The 20265-nt window shown below is 46.6% G+C and overlaps 1 protein-coding gene and 1 pseudogene across 3 annotated transcripts; both read right to left on the bottom strand.

Moving 5' to 3' along the window:
* Window positions 1–3061: 3061 nt before the first annotated feature.
* On the bottom strand, window positions 3062–6711 carry LOC119618080 (class I histocompatibility antigen, Gogo-B*0101 alpha chain-like). 3 transcript variants are annotated; one of them, XM_073005837.1, is made up of 8 exons: window positions 6583–6711; window positions 6184–6453; window positions 5663–5938; window positions 4812–5087; window positions 4591–4707; window positions 4117–4149; window positions 3963–4010; window positions 3062–3799 (listed from the first exon to the last, which is right to left on the bottom strand). In XM_073005837.1, the coding sequence occupies exons 1-8, from the start codon at window positions 6653–6655 to the stop codon at window positions 3795–3797; spliced, it is 1098 nt and encodes a 365-aa protein (XP_072861938.1). In that variant the 5' UTR covers window positions 6656–6711; the 3' UTR covers window positions 3062–3794. The 3 variants fall into 3 exon arrangements, with proteins under 3 accessions (XP_072861938.1, XP_072861937.1, XP_072861936.1); XM_073005836.1 differs by having other exon boundaries at window positions 3963–4149; XM_073005835.1 differs by having other exon boundaries at window positions 6184–6683.
* A 5081-nt stretch (window positions 6712–11792) lies between these two features.
* On the bottom strand, window positions 11793–12354 carry LOC103221776 (dihydrofolate reductase-like; annotated as a pseudogene).
* Window positions 12355–20265: the final 7911 nt, after the last annotated feature.

Consider the following 20265-nt stretch of genomic DNA (forward strand, 5'->3'; position numbering starts at 1 on the left):
GAAGATGGAGTTGCCATTGTGTACATGCCCAGTCGCAGGTGTCCTGTTCCTATTGGCACAGCTGCCAGCATTCACCCGTGCAAGCTTCCAGCTTACTTCTCTGTGTCTGAAGCTTGATATTACAGGCTGCTCCTTGTTAGAAAAGAAAACAATTTGGAGCCTGCTTTTCGTTAAAAGCCTTCCGTACCCTCACTACCTGTCTAAATAATTTCTTCTTAACTCCTATATCACAGCCAGCCTCTGAGCCAGAATGAGGTGACAGAGAGGCTGGGACTGTGCAGAAAACATTTTAGTAAAGATTACTGAGTGACAGTAGTGATGTCCAGTTTCCAGGTGCAGCAGTGACATCTCTCCTGGCCTCAGGGTCCAGTGTCCAGCACCAGGGTGTCAGAGGTGTGAGCAGTGGTGTCTGTGCTCAGCAGCAGGGGCAGTTGTTCCTAGCAGGGACCTGATCCAGGGTGGGCTGTGGATTCTGTTCCTGGATGTGTAGTTTCCAGCCTGCTTCTGTGGCCTTCCCCACAATAAAACTAGCCCCCAATACCAGATATACGACTTTATGTGTACATTACAGAAATTTGTTTTCCATAGTTTGCTCCAAGAATTGAGTGAGAAATGAGTCTTTGGGCGGTTTCAGAGAGCCCCATTCAGAGGTGTTCCTTGTGTGAGAGCCACATCCTGAATTGTCTACCTAGTGTCTACCCCATGGTGGAGAGAACAACAGGGAATGTCACATCTCATAACTGATGATACACAGCCTCCCTTTTCTTTCTGTGAGGAAAATCCTCTTTTAAACAGGGTTTGAAAACCCACCCCATTCACCCACCCTGGCCACTCTCTGATCTCTGATCTCAGTGGTTCCTGATCTGGCTGAGCAACAGGATTGCTGGCGGGAGCTTAGAAAATACTCAGGCCACTCCCCAGAACCTCTGTCTCAGAGTATTACACACAAGACCAAGGAATCGTTTATATAACAAGCCCTAAAGGTGAGGCTGATGCTCAGACATGTGGGATCCTCATGTTCTTGATACTCCAAGTGTCATCTGGAGACCAGCAACACGAACTCCAGTCTTGTCATAAATACAGAATCTCTTGCTCCACTCCAGACTTCCTGGATCTCAGCACCACATCCGAGTGATCCCTGTGCACATGGGAGTTTGTTGTCTAAGTGTCCTGTAGACATGGGGTCAGAACAGTGCAGTCTGCTCTGGGTGTGGTCTGATCACATCCCTTACAATTGGAGGTCCAGGGTTCAATCCTTGCCCTCATTCTTTTCCACAGTCAATCACTCCCTTGGTGCCCTCATCCATGCTTGAGGTTTTAAGTATCGTTTATATGGTGTGACCTCCTAAATCTATTTCTCCTGCCCAGTCTATTTCTCCTTTCCTCTAAACTCTGGAGTTGTCTGTCCAAATTCCACCCCATCTCCCCAACCTGCATTCCTAGCAGACATCTCCACTGAGTGCCTGTGATGCCCCCTCCTCAGTATGCTCCTGCCAGAGTCTCCCCATCTCCACTGACACCAGCTCCACCCTTCCTTCTACTCACTTATTTTACAACTATGGGTGTCCTTGATTCATCTTTCTCACACCACAGATACAATCCACTGGCAAATGCTGTGAGTTCATCTTCAAATGCATCCAGAATCCCCTCATGTCCCACTCTTTCCCCTTCTCATGCCCTAGTCGAGGTCACCAACATCTCCAGCCTGGAATACTGTACTCGCTTCCTACTGTTTTCCCTTCTGCCTCCCTCGTCCCTCAGCTCTCAATTCTGTTCTCAGCTCAGCAGTCAGAGATCCTTTTAAAAGAGAAGTTACATCATGGCCCTCTTCTGCTCAAAACTGTCCTCTGACTCTTCATCCCACTCAGAGCAAAGGTCAGATCCGACCCCATTCCCCTGAAGCCCACCTGCTCTGGCCGCACCTCTGACATCACCTCAGTTTCTCTCTGTCCAGCCCTCCTGGCCTCCTTGTTCTTCTGGGAACATGGACACCTTCCTGCCATAGTGCATTTGGACTGGAGGATCCTCTGCCTGGAAAGAACTTCCCCAGACATCCTCATGTCCCTCAAATCCTTCCTCAAGTCACCTTTGCAAGAAGGCACACACTGGCCACCCAGCACAATAGCCACCCTCCCTGTACCCACTGCCCACATCCTGGATCACCTGCCTCACAGCACTTACCACCTTCTAGTACTTTCCTTCCTTACTCTGATAATAGTTATAGTGTATCTATCATCTGCCTCTTTCCACTGGAACATGTGCTACAAAAGCAGAGATTTTTCTGATTTTAATTCAGTGGTGTTCCCCAGATGCAGAACCATTCTGTCCTATGTCTGGCCAATGACAAAGGTCAGTTGAATGAATGATCACTGTAGAGCACCTCCCTATTCTAAAGGCAGTATCTTTATTAACATAGCCTCAGGCCAAATGCTGTTTTGTGGCAGCTTCAGCACAAGGTCCCCTCACACTGAGATAGAGGCCGCCTATGTTTTTCTCAGCAGTGCTGCTGGTGTGTCCTCCCTCCCCCATCCCTCTTTCCACAGCAACGCCCCCCGCACCCCACACCCCAGCACATTGCAACTCACAGCCAGGTTCTCCTTCAGGAATGAACAGTCCTTGATGGTGGGTCCAATTTCACAGACAAATGTTAAGTCTAAATTAGACTCTGCTTTATAGATTCATGAGTTGGGATTGGATTCAGCACCAAGATCACTAGAACCAGGGCAGGGAGAGAGGGCAGGAGAGCAGAGCAGAACAGAAGCTCTAGAAGCAGGGCAAGAGATGAATGGCTCTGAACATTTGTCTCAGAATACACAGAGACCCCCGTGTGCGGGGGCTGCCCTGGGCGATGTCTGAGCCTCTGTGGTCACAGCTCCCACTGGACAAGTTTCCACTGATGGGACAAGTACGATGGGGCAGTGAAGGTGACCCAGCTAAAGACTGACCACATAAAGCCCATGAAGAACTGAACAGCAACTAGGCACAGGCCCAGTCCACACTCGGCTCCTCACAGCTTTCTCCACCCCCACCTGCAATAGACGCAACACAGTGAACATGCAGATTCTGGAAGGTTCTCAGGTCTTTATTTGCTCTCTCAAATTCTAGGAATTGACCTATTTAATTAATCCATAAACCTCTCATAGCAAATATTTGAGAAAACAAATTTATATTCAGATTCTTATTTTCTGTTTTTTTTTGTTTTTTGAGACAAAGTCTCGCTTTGCTGCCCAGGCTGGAGTGCAGTGGCGCCATCTTGGCTCACTACAAGCTCCGCCTCCCGGGTTCACGCCATTCTCCTGCCTCAGCCTCCAAGTAGCTGGGACTACAGGGGCGCACCACCATGCGTGGCTAATTTTTTGTATTTTTATTAGAGACAGGGTTTCACCGTGTTAGCCAGGATGGTCTCGATCTCCTGACCTCGTGATCCGCCCGCCTCGGCCTCCCAAAGTGCTGGGATTACAGGCGTGAGCCACCGCGCCCGGGCAGATTCTTATTTTCTGAAGGGAAGCAAGAAGTTGCAGCTCAGTGCACATAAAGTTGAGACTGAGATGGAGACATCCAGCCCCACCTCTCTGGAACAGGAAAGATGACTGGGGAGGAAACACTGGTCAGCATGGGAACAGGGGTCACGGTGGACACGGGGGTGGGCTGTCCCTCCACCTCCTCACATTATGCTAACAGGGACGCAGACACATTCAGATGCCTTTGCAGAAAGAGATGCCAGAGTCTCCTGAAGTCACAAAAGGAGAGGCGTGAAGAAATCCTGCATCTCAGTCCCACACAAGACAGTTGTCTCAGGCTACAGAAAACAACAGTCATGAACAAATTCAAGTCAGTCATGGTAAGTGATGACACTCTGAACAGCCACCACACACTTGAAACGTCACAATCAAAGAATCTCCATTACGCAGGCCTTTCCCCTCTGTCCCCGCGCCCCCTACTCTAGACCCCAAGAATCTCACCTTTTGAAGCCATGAGAGACACATCAGAGCCCTGGGCACTGTCGCTGGCTGGAGTAGAACAAAAACAGGAGCTGGTCAGAGCCCGCAGGAGACATGGGACAGGAGGAATTATGGGGTGGGTGAGCTTCTCCACACTCCCAACCCCACCACTTACACGCAGCCGGAGAGTAGCTCCCTCCTTTTCCACCTGTGGGAAGAAAATATCCTGTGAGGGGACTGGGAGGAAGTAGGGCCATAAGATCTTAGCGGAACCTCCTAGTCTTGGACCCAAGAGAAATTTCCAGAACTATGACTGCAGACCCAGGGCAGGATCAGGAAACAGGAGGAAAGCAGATGTGTGTCCTGGACCAACTGCCCTCCCAAGGTCTGTCCTTAGCAGGGACCTTACCCTGACTCATGAATGCTGGAATAAGGACCGCAATACCATAATCATCAAGGTGATACATCCGTCCTTCATTATCACATGTGCTACACAACAGAGTAAGTGCTGGCACACAGGGTCCCAGGCTGGGTTAGCCCCTGTGTGGATGCTGCTTCCCAGTAATGAGGCAGTGAACACTTCTACCTGGTGCTTGAAACTCCCAGAGGGACAAGAAAAACCAGACCCCACGTCTCACCCCTTCCCTACCTGAGCTCTTCCACCTCCACATCACAGCAGTGACCACAACAGCTCCGATTAACACAAGTGCCAGGACAGCCGGGGCAATAATGCCCACAATGGGGATGGTGGACTGGGAAGATGGCTCTGGGAAAGGAGAGGAAGATGAGGGGCCCTGACCCTGCTGAAGGGCTCCAGAAGGGCTCCTGCTTTCCCTGAGAAGAGACATGACCCCTCATCCCCCTCCTTACCCCATCTCAGGGTGAGGGGCTCTGGCAATCCCTCGTGCTGCACATGGCACGTGTATCTCTGCTCTTCTCCAGAAGGTACCACCACAGCTCCCCACTTCTGGAAGGTTCCATCTCCTCCTGGCCTGGTCTCCACAAGCTCGGTGTCCTGAGTTTTCTCCTCCCCATCCCGCTGCCAGGTCAATGTGATCTCCGCAGGGTAGAAGCCCAGGGCCCAGCACCTCAGGGTGGCCTCATGGTCAGAGACGGGGTGGTGGGTCACGTGTGTCTTTGGGGGATCTGATGGGAAGAGTCAGAAAATTCAGGCGCTTTGCATCTCTCATGGGACACTCCAGCAGCATTCATGTGACCACCCTGAGAATGAACAGGACACCTGGGGTGAGGAAGGGAGCACAGAAACCAGACACCAGCCTGGATACAGGCATCTGGGATAATCTCCTATTCCTTGGAGAGTTCTAGACTCTAAGGGAGGAACATCGACTTCTGGTCCTGACCTGAGTGGCGGCCGAGGGACTCAGAAAAGCTGGAATCAGGCCTTCAAAGGTATTTAGTGAGAGGCAGAGAACAAGTCCTGACAGAAAAATTCACGGTGCCCAAGGCTGCTGCAGGGTTCAAAGGAGACCCCTGATCAGTATTCTAGGGACTGTCTTCTCCTCCATTTCCTCAGAGACGTCATCCCTTAATTGTCCTAGAGAGCAGAGGGGGCCCTCAGAGGAAATCAGGAAAACTCATGCCATTCTCCATTCAAGGGAGGGCGACATTCTAGCGCTGATCCCATTTTCCTCCCCTCCTCATGGGAGGCCATCCCGGGCGATCTAGAGGTGATGGGGAAGGCTCCCCACTGCCCCTGGTACCCGCGCGCTGCAGCGTCTCCTTCCCGTTCTCCAGGTGTCTGCGGAGCCACTCCACGCACGTCCCCTCCAGGTAGGCTCTCAGCTGCTCCGCCGTACCGGCCGCCTCCCACTTGCGCTGGGTGCTCTGAGCCGCCATGTCCGCGGTGGTCCAGGAGCGCAGGTCCTCGTTCAGGGCGATGTAATCCCTGCCGTCGTAGGCGAACTGGTAATACCCGCGGAGGAGGCGCCCGTCCGGCCCCAGGTCGCAGCCGTACATCCTCTGGACTGTGTGAGACCCTGGCCCCGCCCCCGCGGTCAGCCCCGCCCACCGATCCCCGCCCCTCCCCGCCCAACCCGCGGGGATTTTCGCCTCAACTGAAAATGAAACCGGGTAAAGGCGCCTGGGGCTCTCCCGGGTGGAGGGTCTGGGCGGGTCCCGCGGCCTCGGGGCGGATCTCGGACCCGGAGACTCGGGGAGACCCGGGTCGTACGTGGGGGATGGGGAGGGGTCGTGACTTGCGCCCCGGGCCGGGGTCACTCACCCCACTCGCTCTGGTTGTAGTAGCGGAGCAGGGTCCGCAGGTTCCTTCGGTCAGTCTGTGCGTGGCCCTTGGCGATCCGTGTGTTCCGGTCCCAATACTCCGGCCCCTCCTGCTCCACCCACGGCGCCCGCGGCTCCTCTCTCGGACTCTCGGCGTCGCTGTCGAACCGCACGAACTGCGTGTCGTCCACGTAGCCCACGGAGATGAAGTGGGGCTCCCAGCGGCCGGGCCGGGACACGGCGGTGTGGAAATACCTCAAGGAGTGCGAGCCTGGGGGCGAGGAGAGGCTGAGACCCGCCCGACCCTCCTCCCCGCGCGGCTCCCCGGGTCCTGCGCCCCCGCCAGCGGTCCCCTCGCTCCTCCCCGCAGAGGCCATTTCCCTCCCGACCCTGCACTCACCGGCCCAGGTCTCGGTCAGGGCCAGGGCCCCCGAGAGCAGCAGGAGCAGGGTTCGGGGCGCCATGACCCGCATCTCGGCGTCTGAGGAGACTCTGAGCCCGGATGGGCGGGTGGGGACTTTAGAACGGGAACGCGGCGACGCTGATTGGCTTCTCTAGACATCCGACACCCAATGAGAGTGGGAACTGGGGGCGCGTCACGAGTATCCTGGAGGAAGGACCAGACACAAGTTGGGAGAAAAAGTGAAACTAGGGGAGTGGGGAATCCCCAACTCTGTGCCTCCCCAAGGCGGACAAGGCCCGAGACCCTGAGAGCCACGCCCGGGACCTGGGACTTCGTCCTGATCCCTCTCCTACACCAAGCCTCTTTGTCACACTGTCTGCCTGAGTCCTGGACAAGGATCTGTCTGTGGAAACCAGGGAGAGACCACCCAGGTTGCACCCAGTCCCTTCCCCTTCCCTACTCGTCCTGGAATCCCCGTCCCTGAACTGGACTCCCTGCCTCCCACTCCATACTTCTCCCCTTGGACCTTTGTACAGGGAAACTCACCACGGGGAACTTCATGCCGGAGTGAGCTCGCCCTGGGAATGGAGGTATAGAGACAGAGGTTTTCTCTCTAAACCTGGTGAAGTGTTGTCTGAAGGCACCACATAGAGATTCTCATAGAGACCAGTTTCTTTTTGTTTATTAATAGAGTAGGTAGCACAATATTGGTAATCCCTGAATGATTAGAATTCCAATTTGTAAAAGACCTGTGTCAAAACAGCATTACAAAGCTCCTAAGTTTTACTTTCCCAGACTATGGATCTGTGACTCTGGGTTGTTGCATTTAAAATTACGTTCATTCCCTAGTCAGAGTTTCCCTGTGTGAGTCCAGAACATCTCCTGAATACAAAGAAGCAGGGTTTGTTACTGTCTATTGCAACCAGGAGCCTGTAGTCATCGCCTCAAAGTTGCGAGTGCTCCATGCAGTCCCAATGCTCTTCAGGGACGCTCAAGCACTGCCTGTTTTCCTGAACTCTGCACATCTAAGCAGCGTGCATATTTTATCTGGACACTTGGCATTTTTGTAACTGTTTTTTTTTTTTTTTTAATCATAAGGAGCCAATTAGTTTTTAGGAAGTCCAACAAAATGTATTGAATACCGAATGCGAAGAACCCCCTGCTAGGCTCTTCCACTGCTTTAGAATTCTTTCCTCTCTCCTTTTCCTCACCTCCTGCTTCTCCAGCTCTTCTCCCTGCCCCTCTCATCCCTCACACCCCCCCCTTCCCCTAAGTCCCCGCTACCCTGTCACTCCTGAATGGTGGCACTAACACTGTCCCTCACCTCCTGCCCATGTCTGTTCTCCCCACAGTGCTCAGCGGTCCTGCTAATGTGAGCAAAGTCCTGTCATTTCTTCACTTAACAATGGTTGGATTTTGGTCTACAATTTTGCTAAATGTTTTCAATTTGTCTCCTATCTTTTTGTTTCTGTTCCTCCTTTGCTACTTTCTTATGTGTCAAATAAACAGTTTTTAGTTTATAGTTTTAATTCTCCTAGTGGCTTTTAGCTATATTTCTTTACACTAGTTTGTTATTGTTGTAAGAATGGAAACCCAATTTCTTGACTTCTCACAGTGAAGTTCAAGTTCTATTAAACTACATCCGGCAAAATAAAGGATACTTGTAACAGTGTAGTTTCATTTAACCTACCATTATGCTATTACTGTTTTATATATTACGTCAATCTATATTATAAACTCAGTGATACAGTGTAATACTTTTTGTTTTAGACAAGCAGCCACATGTCTTCAGGAAATTAAGAAAATAAGTGTGAATGTGACACGTGTATATGCATCATTCCTGTTGTTCATTGTTCCTTTCTGTGTATCTGGGTCACCATCTAGTATCATTTCCCTTCACCCTGAGGAACTTTCTTTAAAATTAAATATAGTACAGGATCCCTAGGAAATGAATTTTATGGTTTTGATGATCTAAAAATGTCTTTATTTATGCCTCCCCCGCCCCCCTTTTTTTTTTTTTTTTTTTTTTTTTTTTTTTTTTTTGCTTTTAGGGCATTTACATGTAATAAAATTCACCAGTTTTAGTTGTGCTTTTTGGTGAATTTTGGTAATTATTTATAGTCGTGTAACTACCACACTGCCCAGTAGAGAAACACCGAATGCACAGAACCCCCTGCTAGGCTCCTCCACTGCTTTGGAGTCCTTTCCCCTGCTCTTTTCCTTACCTCCTGCTTCCCCAGCCCTTCCCTCTGCCCTCATCCCTCACACACTCCCAGAATGAGATGGGCTGGGCACGAAGGGTTTTTGTTTGTTTGTTTTCTATGAATGAATGTAACTTTTTATTATGATAGAGTTGTTTTATTAAAGAAATAGATGAAAATGGTTAAGTAAAATCAAATGGCTCTAAAAGTCTTACAATGAAAGCAACAGTCCTGCCATTTGTTCTTTCCAGAGACAAGCACTTTTCATTCTCTCAGCTTTTCCTTCTGGTAGCTGCCTTCATGGGTTTTTCCAAGTTATTATGTTTTCAGTTTTTCAAGTGGGTGCATATATTAATACCTGTGATTTTTTAAAGCCTCTTCTGTTTATAATGCATCCTAACCGTCCCCTGCCCTGTCCCTCCTAATCTTTCAGAGCAATGACTTTTAACTCTTTTAGCAATGTCTTCTGTTTTTCTCCTCACATAACTACTTAGTCATTTCTTGATTATTTTATACATTTTATAGTGATTTCTTGAATGACAGATGAGGATTTAGCTCTTACACCATCACTATCTTTACTTTTCCTCCCGTATTGTCCCAAACTAGTTACCGGAGTTAGGGGCTAAGCAGTCACCACATCATTACGACTATGTACATATTGCTCATTGTTGAGAAAAACAGCGTAATATGCTCTTACTTCCTATCCTGTACTTCCTTCTGCCCTAGAATTAATGATTGCCTAACCACCCTTCCCCCTTGTTTTTTTCACTTTTGCTTTATCTTCAATGAACTTCTTTCCAAATACCCCAAATCTGGCAATAACCTATTATTATTTTTAAGAGAAGGGACCTCACTATGGTGGCCAGGCTGGTCTGGAAATGTTGGACTCAAGCCAACCTCTTGCTTTTAGCCTCCTGAATAGCTGGAACTGCAGACATGAGCCATTCTACCCAGCTAACCTATTAATATTTTTACTGTGTGTGTTTTTTTTTTTTTAAGCCAGCTCCTTAGCTGGAATATTTCCTGTGTTGGATCCTATTTGCTGGATCCGTGTCATTCTCTGGTTTGTCTCCTCCTTCATTTTGCTGGAGTATTTTCTCCAATAGCTTCCCAAGAAAGGATCCATGGAGGTAACCCCTGAGTCTTTGCTTGCCTAAAAATGTATTATTTTACCTTCACCCTTGATTATTTGGCTGAATATAGATTTATCCATTGAAAATCACTTTCTTTCTAGAATTCTGAAGTCATGCTTCCATTGCTTTCAGCTTCTTTTTCGAGACAGGGTCTCTTCTGTCACCCAGGCTGGAGTGCAGTGACACAATCACAACTCCCTGCAGCCGTGACCGCGCGGGCTCAGTTCATCCACCTCAGCGCCTGAGCAGATGGGACTACAGGTGGGCGCCACAGTGTCCAGCTAACTTTTGTATTTTTTGGAGAGATGGGGCTTCACCATGTTGCCCAAGGTGGTCTCAAGGGATCTGTCTGTCTCTGCCTCCCAGAATGCTGAGCCAATGTGTTACAGGTGTGAGCCACTGTGCCTGGCCAGTTTTTCTTTCATTCTCTCTCTTCTTCCTTCGTTTCTCAAAGGCATCTTAAACTCAGTGGGCCCAAAACCAAAGTCAAACTCCATCAGAATATCCTGCTACTTCCAACCTTAAAATATATCTTAAATCACAGTGTCTTACTACATGCAACCTTGTGGTTCAAACTACCACGATCCCTCACTTGAATTTAGAATTGGTATTCCTGCTTCTGTATTTTTTTAAATCATAAAATATTTCAAATAAACTATGTGTGGCTTTATACTTTTTATTACATAAAAAGAATAAAGATCTGCCAGGTGCGGTGGCTCACGCCTGTAATCCCAGCACTTTGGGAGACCGAGGCGGGCGTATCACTTGAGGTCAGGAGTTCGAGACCAGCCTGACCAACATGGTAAAACTTGTCTCCACCAAAACCACAAAATTCGCTGGGTGTCGTGGTGCGCGCCTGTATCCCCAGCTACTTGCGAGCCTGAGGCAGGAGAATTGCTTGAACCCGGGAAGTCGGAGGTTGCAGTGAGCTGAGGTCGCGCCATTGCACTCTGTCTGGGTAACAAGAGTGAAACTCTGCCAAAAAAAAATATATATGAAGAGGTTATATACTTAAACATGGAATTGCTTTAAGTGTTTGCCATTCACTGTTCCCATGCATGCCAGTAGCTTCTTACTGCAAACACCTGGGACTTGCTATAGGGCAGCTGGAGCACGTTCCACCCACACACAGGACAGGGAGCTGACATCCAAGGAGTGGAGGATCAATACTCCAGCTTTCTCCCCTCCGTTTCCCTGTATCTCAGCAGTATGGAGCTTGATACCAATGAGAACCTGCTCGCTGACTTTAAACTGGTTTTCTTACCTTCTCAGTTCCATTTCTCCATACCTCAATTGATGATTTCTGGTAAGACCTAGCAAATAAAATGCTTTTGCTGAAATTTCAGTCTTGGAAGCTGCTTTGGGTCCCCCAAAAGACCGAAATATATTAATTTTCTCATCACTGGACTTCCAGGTTGCTTTCAATTTTTCACTGTTACAAACAGGGCTGCAACATTTGCCTACAAACCTCTAGATATACACGTAGGAAGATTTCGGTATTTTCCACTAGTGAAATTGCTCAGTTGGAAGGTATGTGCATCTTCATCTTTCATAAATACTACCGACATTTGAAAAGCCCGACAATGTCAAGGACTGGCCAGAGTCCCATGTGCGATGGGTGTGGAATGGCAGCTCACTGTAGCAGGTGCGGGGACTCAGTTGGGGTCTTGGAGAGGCACTTAGTTATAGCAAGAATGTTTCATAAATGGTATCTGATATATTCAAGACTAGTGTGGGATAAAAACATGTTGCTTAGAAATAATTATTCATAGATCCAAAGTCAACAAAAGTCTTTTTCTTCTCGTGGAAAAATACATAATTTTTTCCAGAGGGAGGGGAAACAACTTAAAATAAACCAGAAAACACCTTCATATTAATCATTCTTCTCATATACTTCAAATTTGAACTTAATGTCTTTCTCCTTCTGGACATCAGAGAGAACACCTGGGTATTCTGGCAGAAGTTCATAGTTTTCCAAATAAATTTCTAGAAAAACTGTGTCACTTTCAAAGTCCCGCATGATCCTTGTCACAAATAGTTTAAGATGGCCTGGGTAATTCATGGCTTCCTTATGCACACAACTGCCACCAACTATCCAAATCATCTCTACTTTATTTGCTAATTCTGGTTGTTCAGTAAGTTTGAAGATATCATCCAGACATCTGGCAAGAGAATGAGCTCCTTGTGGAGGTTCCTTGAGTTCTCTGCTGAGAACTAAATTAATTCTATCCTTTAAAGGTCGATTCTTCTCAGGAATGGAGAACCAGATCTTCCTACACATAACACCAGATTTTGTTCACCTCCTCCTGAAGAGTTTGTGTCATTCTCTGGAAATACCTAAATTCATTCCTGAGCGGCAGCCAGGGCAGGTGCCCGTTCTTGCCAATGCCCGTGTTCTGGGACACAGCGACGATGCAGTTTAGCAAACAAACCATGACAGCAGCGGTGAGCACCTCCGAGCCCGCTCGCTACACCAGAATGCGCGGCCAAGATTGGCCGAAAGGTTTTTACTCTGAACCTGGAGGATGAACAATGATATCCCTCTCTCCACCTCAAAGCTCATCCTGAGCATTCACCTCCTGGGAGCAGGAGCAGCGCAGCAGCGCCACCTGGTGGTCCATGCGCTTCCTTTTGCAGATCACTCACAGCCCTGAGACCCTCCTCTCCTTTCCATGCACCTGGGATTTCTTCACTGGACACCAGCCTGGGTCAAGTTTCCTGTAAAGCAAGAGAAGCGCACAGGGCTTGCTCATGGAGTCCCTGCACAAAGTGGCCGTAGTGGCTGCGATGGACACTGCAGGGGCACAGCAATTGAGGCGCCACTCACCAAGGCTGACCTGGCAGCTGCCACTGCTGAGGGCCCAGCCAACCAAAAGCAACTGTTTTATTTTGAAGGCAGAAATAAAATAGGGAATGGTAATTGAGAATAAAATAACATTATGATAGATAAATATGCCACTAAAGATATAGTAGCAGTTTAAATAATTTGGAGACTATGAACAAGATTATGCCAATGGAGAGAAGTTATTACCAGTAGAGAAAGCTGGAGTATTGATCCTCCCCTCCTTGGTTGTCAGCTCCCTGTCCTGTGTGTGGGTGGAACGTACTCCAGTTGCTCTATAGCAAAAGATAGTGGGGGGAGGAATGGTGTCATCTCCACCTTTGGCGAGATCCACGTCACCGTGTTCAGGGGAAGGGCCATGAACTCCCCATGCAGAGAGGAGGCTGTGGCTGTGAAGGTGCCTGTGGGAGAGGTGAGGACCCGCTCCCTCTACACTGATGGCCAAGAGCCTGCAGATGGTGGGGAAAGCTTCGCCTCAGCTGTGTCCTATCAGGTTTTTCCAAGAGTTAAGGAGTAGACCTGCATATTGCCTCTGCTGATGTGAGCTGCATGCACACCTAGAAGTGAGGTCACGCCTGCTGGGGGTCCTGGGTCTGCTGGTTGTTCTGGATGCTCAGAGGGAAGATGGGGTGGGGGGGGGGGGCTTTGTGCAAAACAGTAACCATACTCTATAAATTAGTTTTTCCTTAACCTTTGTGTCATAAAATAAAATGTAGGACTCCAGAAGGAAAAAGAAACAGTCTAAAATTTGTGTCCTTGAATAAAAAGCGAATACCCATTAACCACCAGGAATAGACGTTTGTGGAGCAAACCAGAAGCCCCATCATTTCCCCAGCTCAGCAGTAAACTCTTTCCTCCCCCAAATGAAAATACATCCTGACTTTCACATCATCACTTCTTTGTTCTATTTTATATTTTTATCATCCAAAATTATAATTTAGTTTTACCTCTAGAAATATGCTTTTGTTCTCTTTTATTCTATAGATTCTTTCTTGAAATTTATATTGTATGGTAGAGCTTCCCATAGTGTGCAGTTTGCTGATTGCTCCCCAAGCCATTGTTTAATATGTGTTTTTATTATCTGTATTGCCTCTAAATTGGTAATTGGCTATGAAGGCTAGCTTATATTCAGGCTTGGTTTCTTTGTCACTTGTACTTGTTTGATGGTGCTGTATTGTGTTCTTCCATCAAGAGGAAGAACCTGACATTAGTTTTTTGATTTATTGTGTTGTTAATTGCCATTGCTGTTCAATGGTTAAATTCGTTAACTCATGATGGTTTGCAAAAGAGTTATTAGAGTCTCGGTCTCTCATTCCTTCCTTGTTTATTATCCGGATAATTTCTAAGAGATTCACGCTCCTCTACTGTTTGTTTACTACTAGAAATTTGTTAACCAGAGACTAAGCCAAGCATCTACTCACCGATGACCCAGCAATAGCACTCTTAGTTATCAACCAGTAGAAATACTTGTATGTGTGTGCCAAAATATATTAAAATATTTTTCATAGCAGCACGACTTGTAAAATCTGGATACAACACAATTGTCTATCAATAGTGAAGGGACAGGAAATATGAACTATTTATAAAGTGGGAAACATATCAAGACCACATCTCAAAAGCAACAACAACAAAAAATCCACGTTTGCTTGTGGTGATCGCCTGAGTCCGTGAAATAAGTAGACATTGGGGCCTTAGCAATGCAGAGATAGGTGGAATCAAGACATATTCCTCTTGCATTCCACACATCACAGGCACAAAATACACATAAGAAGGGCTTTCTTTAACAAAAAAAATAAAAAGAGAGAGAGAACATATGCCTATGTGGCAGATTATCTTATGAGAAGCCTTGAAAATACATAGCTGGCAAGTTAGACTGATACCATTAGCCCCAGGAAGCAGCAAATGGGTCTTGACAGGAATAGATCCTCACCCTGGAGAGGACATTGTTCAGCTGGTGGTAGGTGTGTCACCAGACTAAACTGGGGTCCACTCACCTGGGATGTTGCAGTAAAAGCAAACATCCACACTGAGATTGTAGTGAGAGAAAGGAGGGCATTTATGTGCAGGGCGCCAAACAAGGAGAATCGGGCAACTCACGCTTAAGTCCCAACCTTTTTGATGGCTCACAAACAAGGATTTTTAAAGGCAGGGGCAAATTTCAGGAAAGCAGAGTTACAGGCAACATCATAAATCAATGCATAGAAGTGATACACTGTTTCGGTCTTAAAAGGTGGAAAATCCTGATGAGGGAGCTTACAGGTCTTAGGTAGATTTAAAGATTCTCTGATTTGTGATAGATAAGGAAGCAAAGCTTCCTTATACAGCTAGGGGAGTAGAGAGGAATATTCAGATCTGGCCTGTGGCCTTGACTCTCTCCAGTCCCCTCAGGAAGAAATTTAGAACAAAGAACGGCGGTCAGAGTTCAGTCCTCAGTTTCCCCTTTATAAGGTCTCCCTGTCAGTGGATCTATTAGGTGGGATCTCGTGTTTCTGAAAAACAACTCAGGGACATATGTTAAGATGTTTTTAGTTTCTGTAGAGAATCAAACATCCTGTGACTTTAACTTCCTTAGCTATTGTTTTCAGCTATCATTACCTTCTTGTTTATAAGGTCATTCACTTGCTTTTTAGGGCTGGCCAGGTGCCTGGAATTTCTCTTGAAGGAACTGAAGGTTTTTCTTTATTTCCAGGTTGGGAGGCCCTGGCAGGCTTCTAAGAGGGGTTCCTCCTTTATCTCAGATACAAATGGTCAGAGTGCTACAAAGAACTTGAATGGGAGGTACTGCAACCATGTGGACCACTGAGTCATATTTCTTTACACCGGAAAATGCACCTGCTCAAAATGTCCAACAATGGTCAGAGAGACATCCTCCTCAAAGGAAGAGTTCCATAGAAAATTAAAATAGCCAAGAAACATTGGGTGTATAAAGCAAGAGTGGGGAAACAAGTATGAAAGGTGGGCTTATACACCTTCATGAGTGTGCTCACACTTGACATGAGAGTATCCTCTCTTTTCCTGGTGGATCAGGGGAAGGTGCTGGTGTGATCTACATATATTCCTTCCCATGGTGGGAGGACACTGGAATAATGACTGTAATTCACCTCAACTTGCTTTTCTCATCCCTGATGCAGTGCTCCGAGGACTAGGGATGCAAATAGAGTCCAGAAACAGGAATTATTCCTAAGCAAGAAACTGTAAATATATTTTATGTCTTTTATGTAATAATTCCTAAGGGCCTGGAGAAGTAGGTTGTGCCTTCACTGCATCTGGCAAAGTTGGGACTAACACTGAATGCAGCTGTATTGCCTGGGGTCAGATAGCCACCCAGTTCTCTACCTGCATAACCCTACCCTCCATGAACTGGAATGGATGATGCGAGACAATTGCTAGAACAGTATTGGTCCCTGCAGTCCAAGCCAGCACAGCAGCAGAGCCTAGTGTTCCTTCTGAAATTGTAAATGTTTAGTATAAATGAACAGAAGGAGAAATAGTAGCTGAGGGTAAATAAATGAATAAATGGGTTATGTAATGAGGAAAATCCAATGTTACATGAACTACTCAAAAGAGGTATAAGTAAGAGAGAGTATTGTCTCTTAGCTCAATTTCACCAGATGCCTGAAAGGGTGCAGCCATATGTTGCTGAGACTATTCCTATTTTTGGACTGCACTGGGATAATTGTTAATGACTAAAGAGGATTCTGGTAATGTACCAGGATCTTTTCACTGTTATCATTCCTCTGGTATAGGAGATCTGTGATTGATCAGGCACAGTGGCTCACGCTTGTAATTCCATCAGTTTGGGAGGCAATGGTAGGAACATTGTTTAAGGTCAGGATTTGAGACCAGCCTCTGCAAAATAGTGAGACCCATTCCTATAAAATATGTAAAAATTAGTTGGGCATGGTGGTGTGCACCTGTAATGCTATCTACTCAGGAGGCCGAGGCAGAAGGATCACTTGAGTCCAGGAATTCGAGGTTACAGTGAGCTATGATTGTGCCACTGCATTGTACCCTGGGCAACAGAGCAAGAGATTAACTCTAAAATAAAATAATAAATATTTTAAGAAGAGATAATGTGGTCAAAACCAGGGTGTGATCTGTGGTCCAACAAACATATTTGGTCTTTGTCCCTGTTTCCTGACAACCATGTTCTAAAACATTTGCAATCTCCTCAGTGATAAACATGACTTCAATATGGCAATGAGATGACTGTGGGGTAAGGGGCCCCTAGATAGCTTTAGAATGGGAGCTGGTTGCCAGAAACATGAAGCTGTGATTAGAGGATTAGAACTTTTAGCCCCATCCCTAAAGTCTGGGAAGGAAAGAGAGGCTCGAGGTTGAGTTCAGTCACACAATGGCCGGTGATTTAATTAATCTTGTCAAACAATGAAATTTACATAGAAACCTCTAGAGATTGGGTTTCAGAGAGCTTCCCAATTGGTGAGCACATCCCTCTGTCCACGTGCTGGGAGGGTGGTGAACTCCATCTCCATGGGGACAGAGGCTCCTGTGCTCAGAGCCCTTCCAGACCTCACCCTGTGCACCTCTTCATCTGGCTGCCCATTTGTATCCTTTGTAACTGCTGTGGTTTGAATGTTTCCCCAAAAAAGCATCTGTTGGATATTTCTTCCCGAATGCAACACTTTTAAGAAATGGGTCCTTTGAGAGGTGATTGGACCATCAGAGCTCTGCCTTCATTAATAGATTAAGGCTCATGATAAAAGGACCTGAGGCTGTCAGTTTGACCTCCTTTACCCCCTACCTCTCACCCTCTCTTGCCCTTTTGTTTTCTACCAGATACAGTCCCTTGATTTGGGAATTCCCATCCTTGACACCATGAATGAAACAAATTTCTGTTTGTTATAAGTGATCCAGTCTCAGGTGTTCTGCTATAGTGGCATAATTTAAACCAGGGGTCCCTAACCCCCGGGCTGCGGACTGGTACAAGTTCCTGGCCTGGTAGGAACCAGACCGCACAGCAGGAGTTGATCGATGGGTGAGAGAGCATGAGCATGACCACCGGAGTTCCGCCTCCTGTCGGATCAGTGGCGGAATTAGATTCTCATAGAAGCACGAACCCTATTGTGAGCTCTGCATGCGAGAGATGTAGGTTGCATGCTCCTTATGAAACACTAATGCCTGATCATCTGAGGTGCAACAGTGTCATCCAAAACCATTTCCCTCTGCCTTCCGCCACCTCCACTGGTCCATGGAAAAACTGTCTTCCGTGAAACCGGTCCCGGGTACCAAAAAGGTAGGGATTTAAGCTATAAAAATAAAAAAACTGCAATACTGAGTGTGAAAGGAAAATAAAATTTCAGGACTCCAAATTCACTATACCAAAGGGAAAAGTTAAGTTTGGAGACTGAGTGATGGAAAAATTGCCTTTCTTTTGTTCCTAAACAAATAACTGCAAAGATAGAAGACCCCATATCTCCCCAGGTGGCCTCCCTCACAAACTGCTCACAAGACAATTCCTTGTGGGCCCCAACATCTTCACTCTAAAACGGAGTTTTGTTGAATTTCCCCCTGACAGTGTAAATTAACAGCTTATCTTCACAGGTACAAGACAAAGACAAGACTAGACATCATCCCTTCACCAAGCCAGTGACTTTTCTACCCAAAGTTTACTTTATCTTATGTAAAATGCAGATTTGCTGAGCACGAGATGAATGCATAGTTGACTGTTTTTTTCCTCTCCTGGCTGCTCTTTCCCCTATAAATATTGCAGTCCTCAAAACCCTGTTAGGAAAAAGCATGGGCCACAGATGCTACAATGATTTGTGTCTCTGTTTCCAAGGTGCATCTTCAGCTCGGCAAAATAAACTTCTAAACTGACTGAGACCTGTCTCAGACATTTTTTGGTTTACATGACTATAGCAACGTCCTGAGTTCTTTGAGTTAGTTTAAGAATTATCAGTCCTTGGGAGGTGAGAGACCCCTGACTTTGCAGCCATAATAGACAGAAGTGCAGGTAACCTGGGACCCGATACTTGTGACTTGCCTCTGAAGTGAGGACAGACTTGTGAGACTGGACCTTAAACCTGGGGAGCCCGAGGTGAACTCCAGGTAGTTAGTGTCAGAATGGAGTCTAACTCTAGGACTCCCAGCTGCTATGGAGAATCAGAAATTTGGGGGGAGGAAAACCCCATCACCATCCCACAGAGAGAAACTTATAGTAAGAGTAAGCAAGTACACCTCTATCTTTTTGGTCCCAGAGGAAAAGATAAACAAAATGTAAGCATTTACTTCACGTCCCTAAGCTGTTAAACACAGGTTACTACCAGCTGTTCATTGTCCAGACGTGGAGTGGTCCTACCTCTAACCTAGAAGTTAGGATTTTTTAGGCCTTTGAAGGTGTCACATAAAAACTAATAAATGTTAGAGATTCTCTCCCCAGAAATATTTCCACACACAAGAAAATATAGATATTAATATAAAACATCGGTGTGGACCCAGATCCTCTGAGGTCTTACAAACCTGGGTGTTTTAATCCTGGTAAGAAACAATGCTGAGGAAAGATGTTTGAATAATCATTTCATCATCACACAATGCCACTCCAACAATCTAGACTATAAACTGGGATAGACAAAAACTTGATGTAATAATCTATCCTCAAAGGAATGAGTGGAAATATGTTATTTATTAGTCTTGGCTCATTCAGCCACTCTGCGTGCCTACCAGGTACTAGATAAAGTTCTCTTCCTGGATCACTGCTCCAATAATTAAAATGTGTCACTTTTTCCCACCCCTCACACTCCGGCACTTGAACCCTCTTACTACACCAGAATTCCACACTGTCAATGAACAGAGTCAAACTCGGTAACATATTTGAAAAGATTAATTCTGAGCCAAAAATGAGGGACCACAGCCCATGACGCAGTCCTCAGGAGACCTTGAGAACGTGTGATCAAGGTGGTTGGGGCACAGGTCGATTTTATACATTTTAGGAACATATGAGACATCAATCAAATACATTTAAGCTATACGTTGTTTCGATCCAGAAAGTTGGGACAATATGAAGCAAGCAAGGGTTGCGGGGTAGTGCTTCTGGGTTATAATTAGATTTTTAGTTTTTCTGATAGGCAATTGGTTGAGTTACTATCAATAGAAAGGAACGTCTGGGTTATGATAAGAGGTTGTAGAGTCCAAAATTTTCTCATGCAGATGACGCCTCCAGGTGCCAGGCTTCAGAGAGAATAGATTGTAAATGTTTCTGATCAGATTGAAGGTCTGTGTTGGTGGCAAATGCTGGTCAACTTTTCCTGAATTCCAAAAGGGAAGAGGGCATAATGAGGCATGTTCAACACCTGCTTCCCATGGTGGCCTCAGCCAGTCTTTCAGGTTAACTTTTGAGCCCCCTGGCTGAGGGTGTCAATTGAGACTGTAAGGAGGGGGTGGCTTTGATGTTTATTTTTGGTTTACAACATGCAAAATGTTGAGAAGAGACAGACACCACCTCCCTTCTTGGAAGAGGACAACATTCCAGTCACCCCTGCAGTTG

This window comes from Chlorocebus sabaeus, chromosome 17 (assembly GCF_047675955.1).
Source record: "Chlorocebus sabaeus isolate Y175 chromosome 17, mChlSab1.0.hap1, whole genome shotgun sequence".
NCBI lineage: Eukaryota > Metazoa > Chordata > Mammalia > Primates > Cercopithecidae > Chlorocebus > Chlorocebus sabaeus.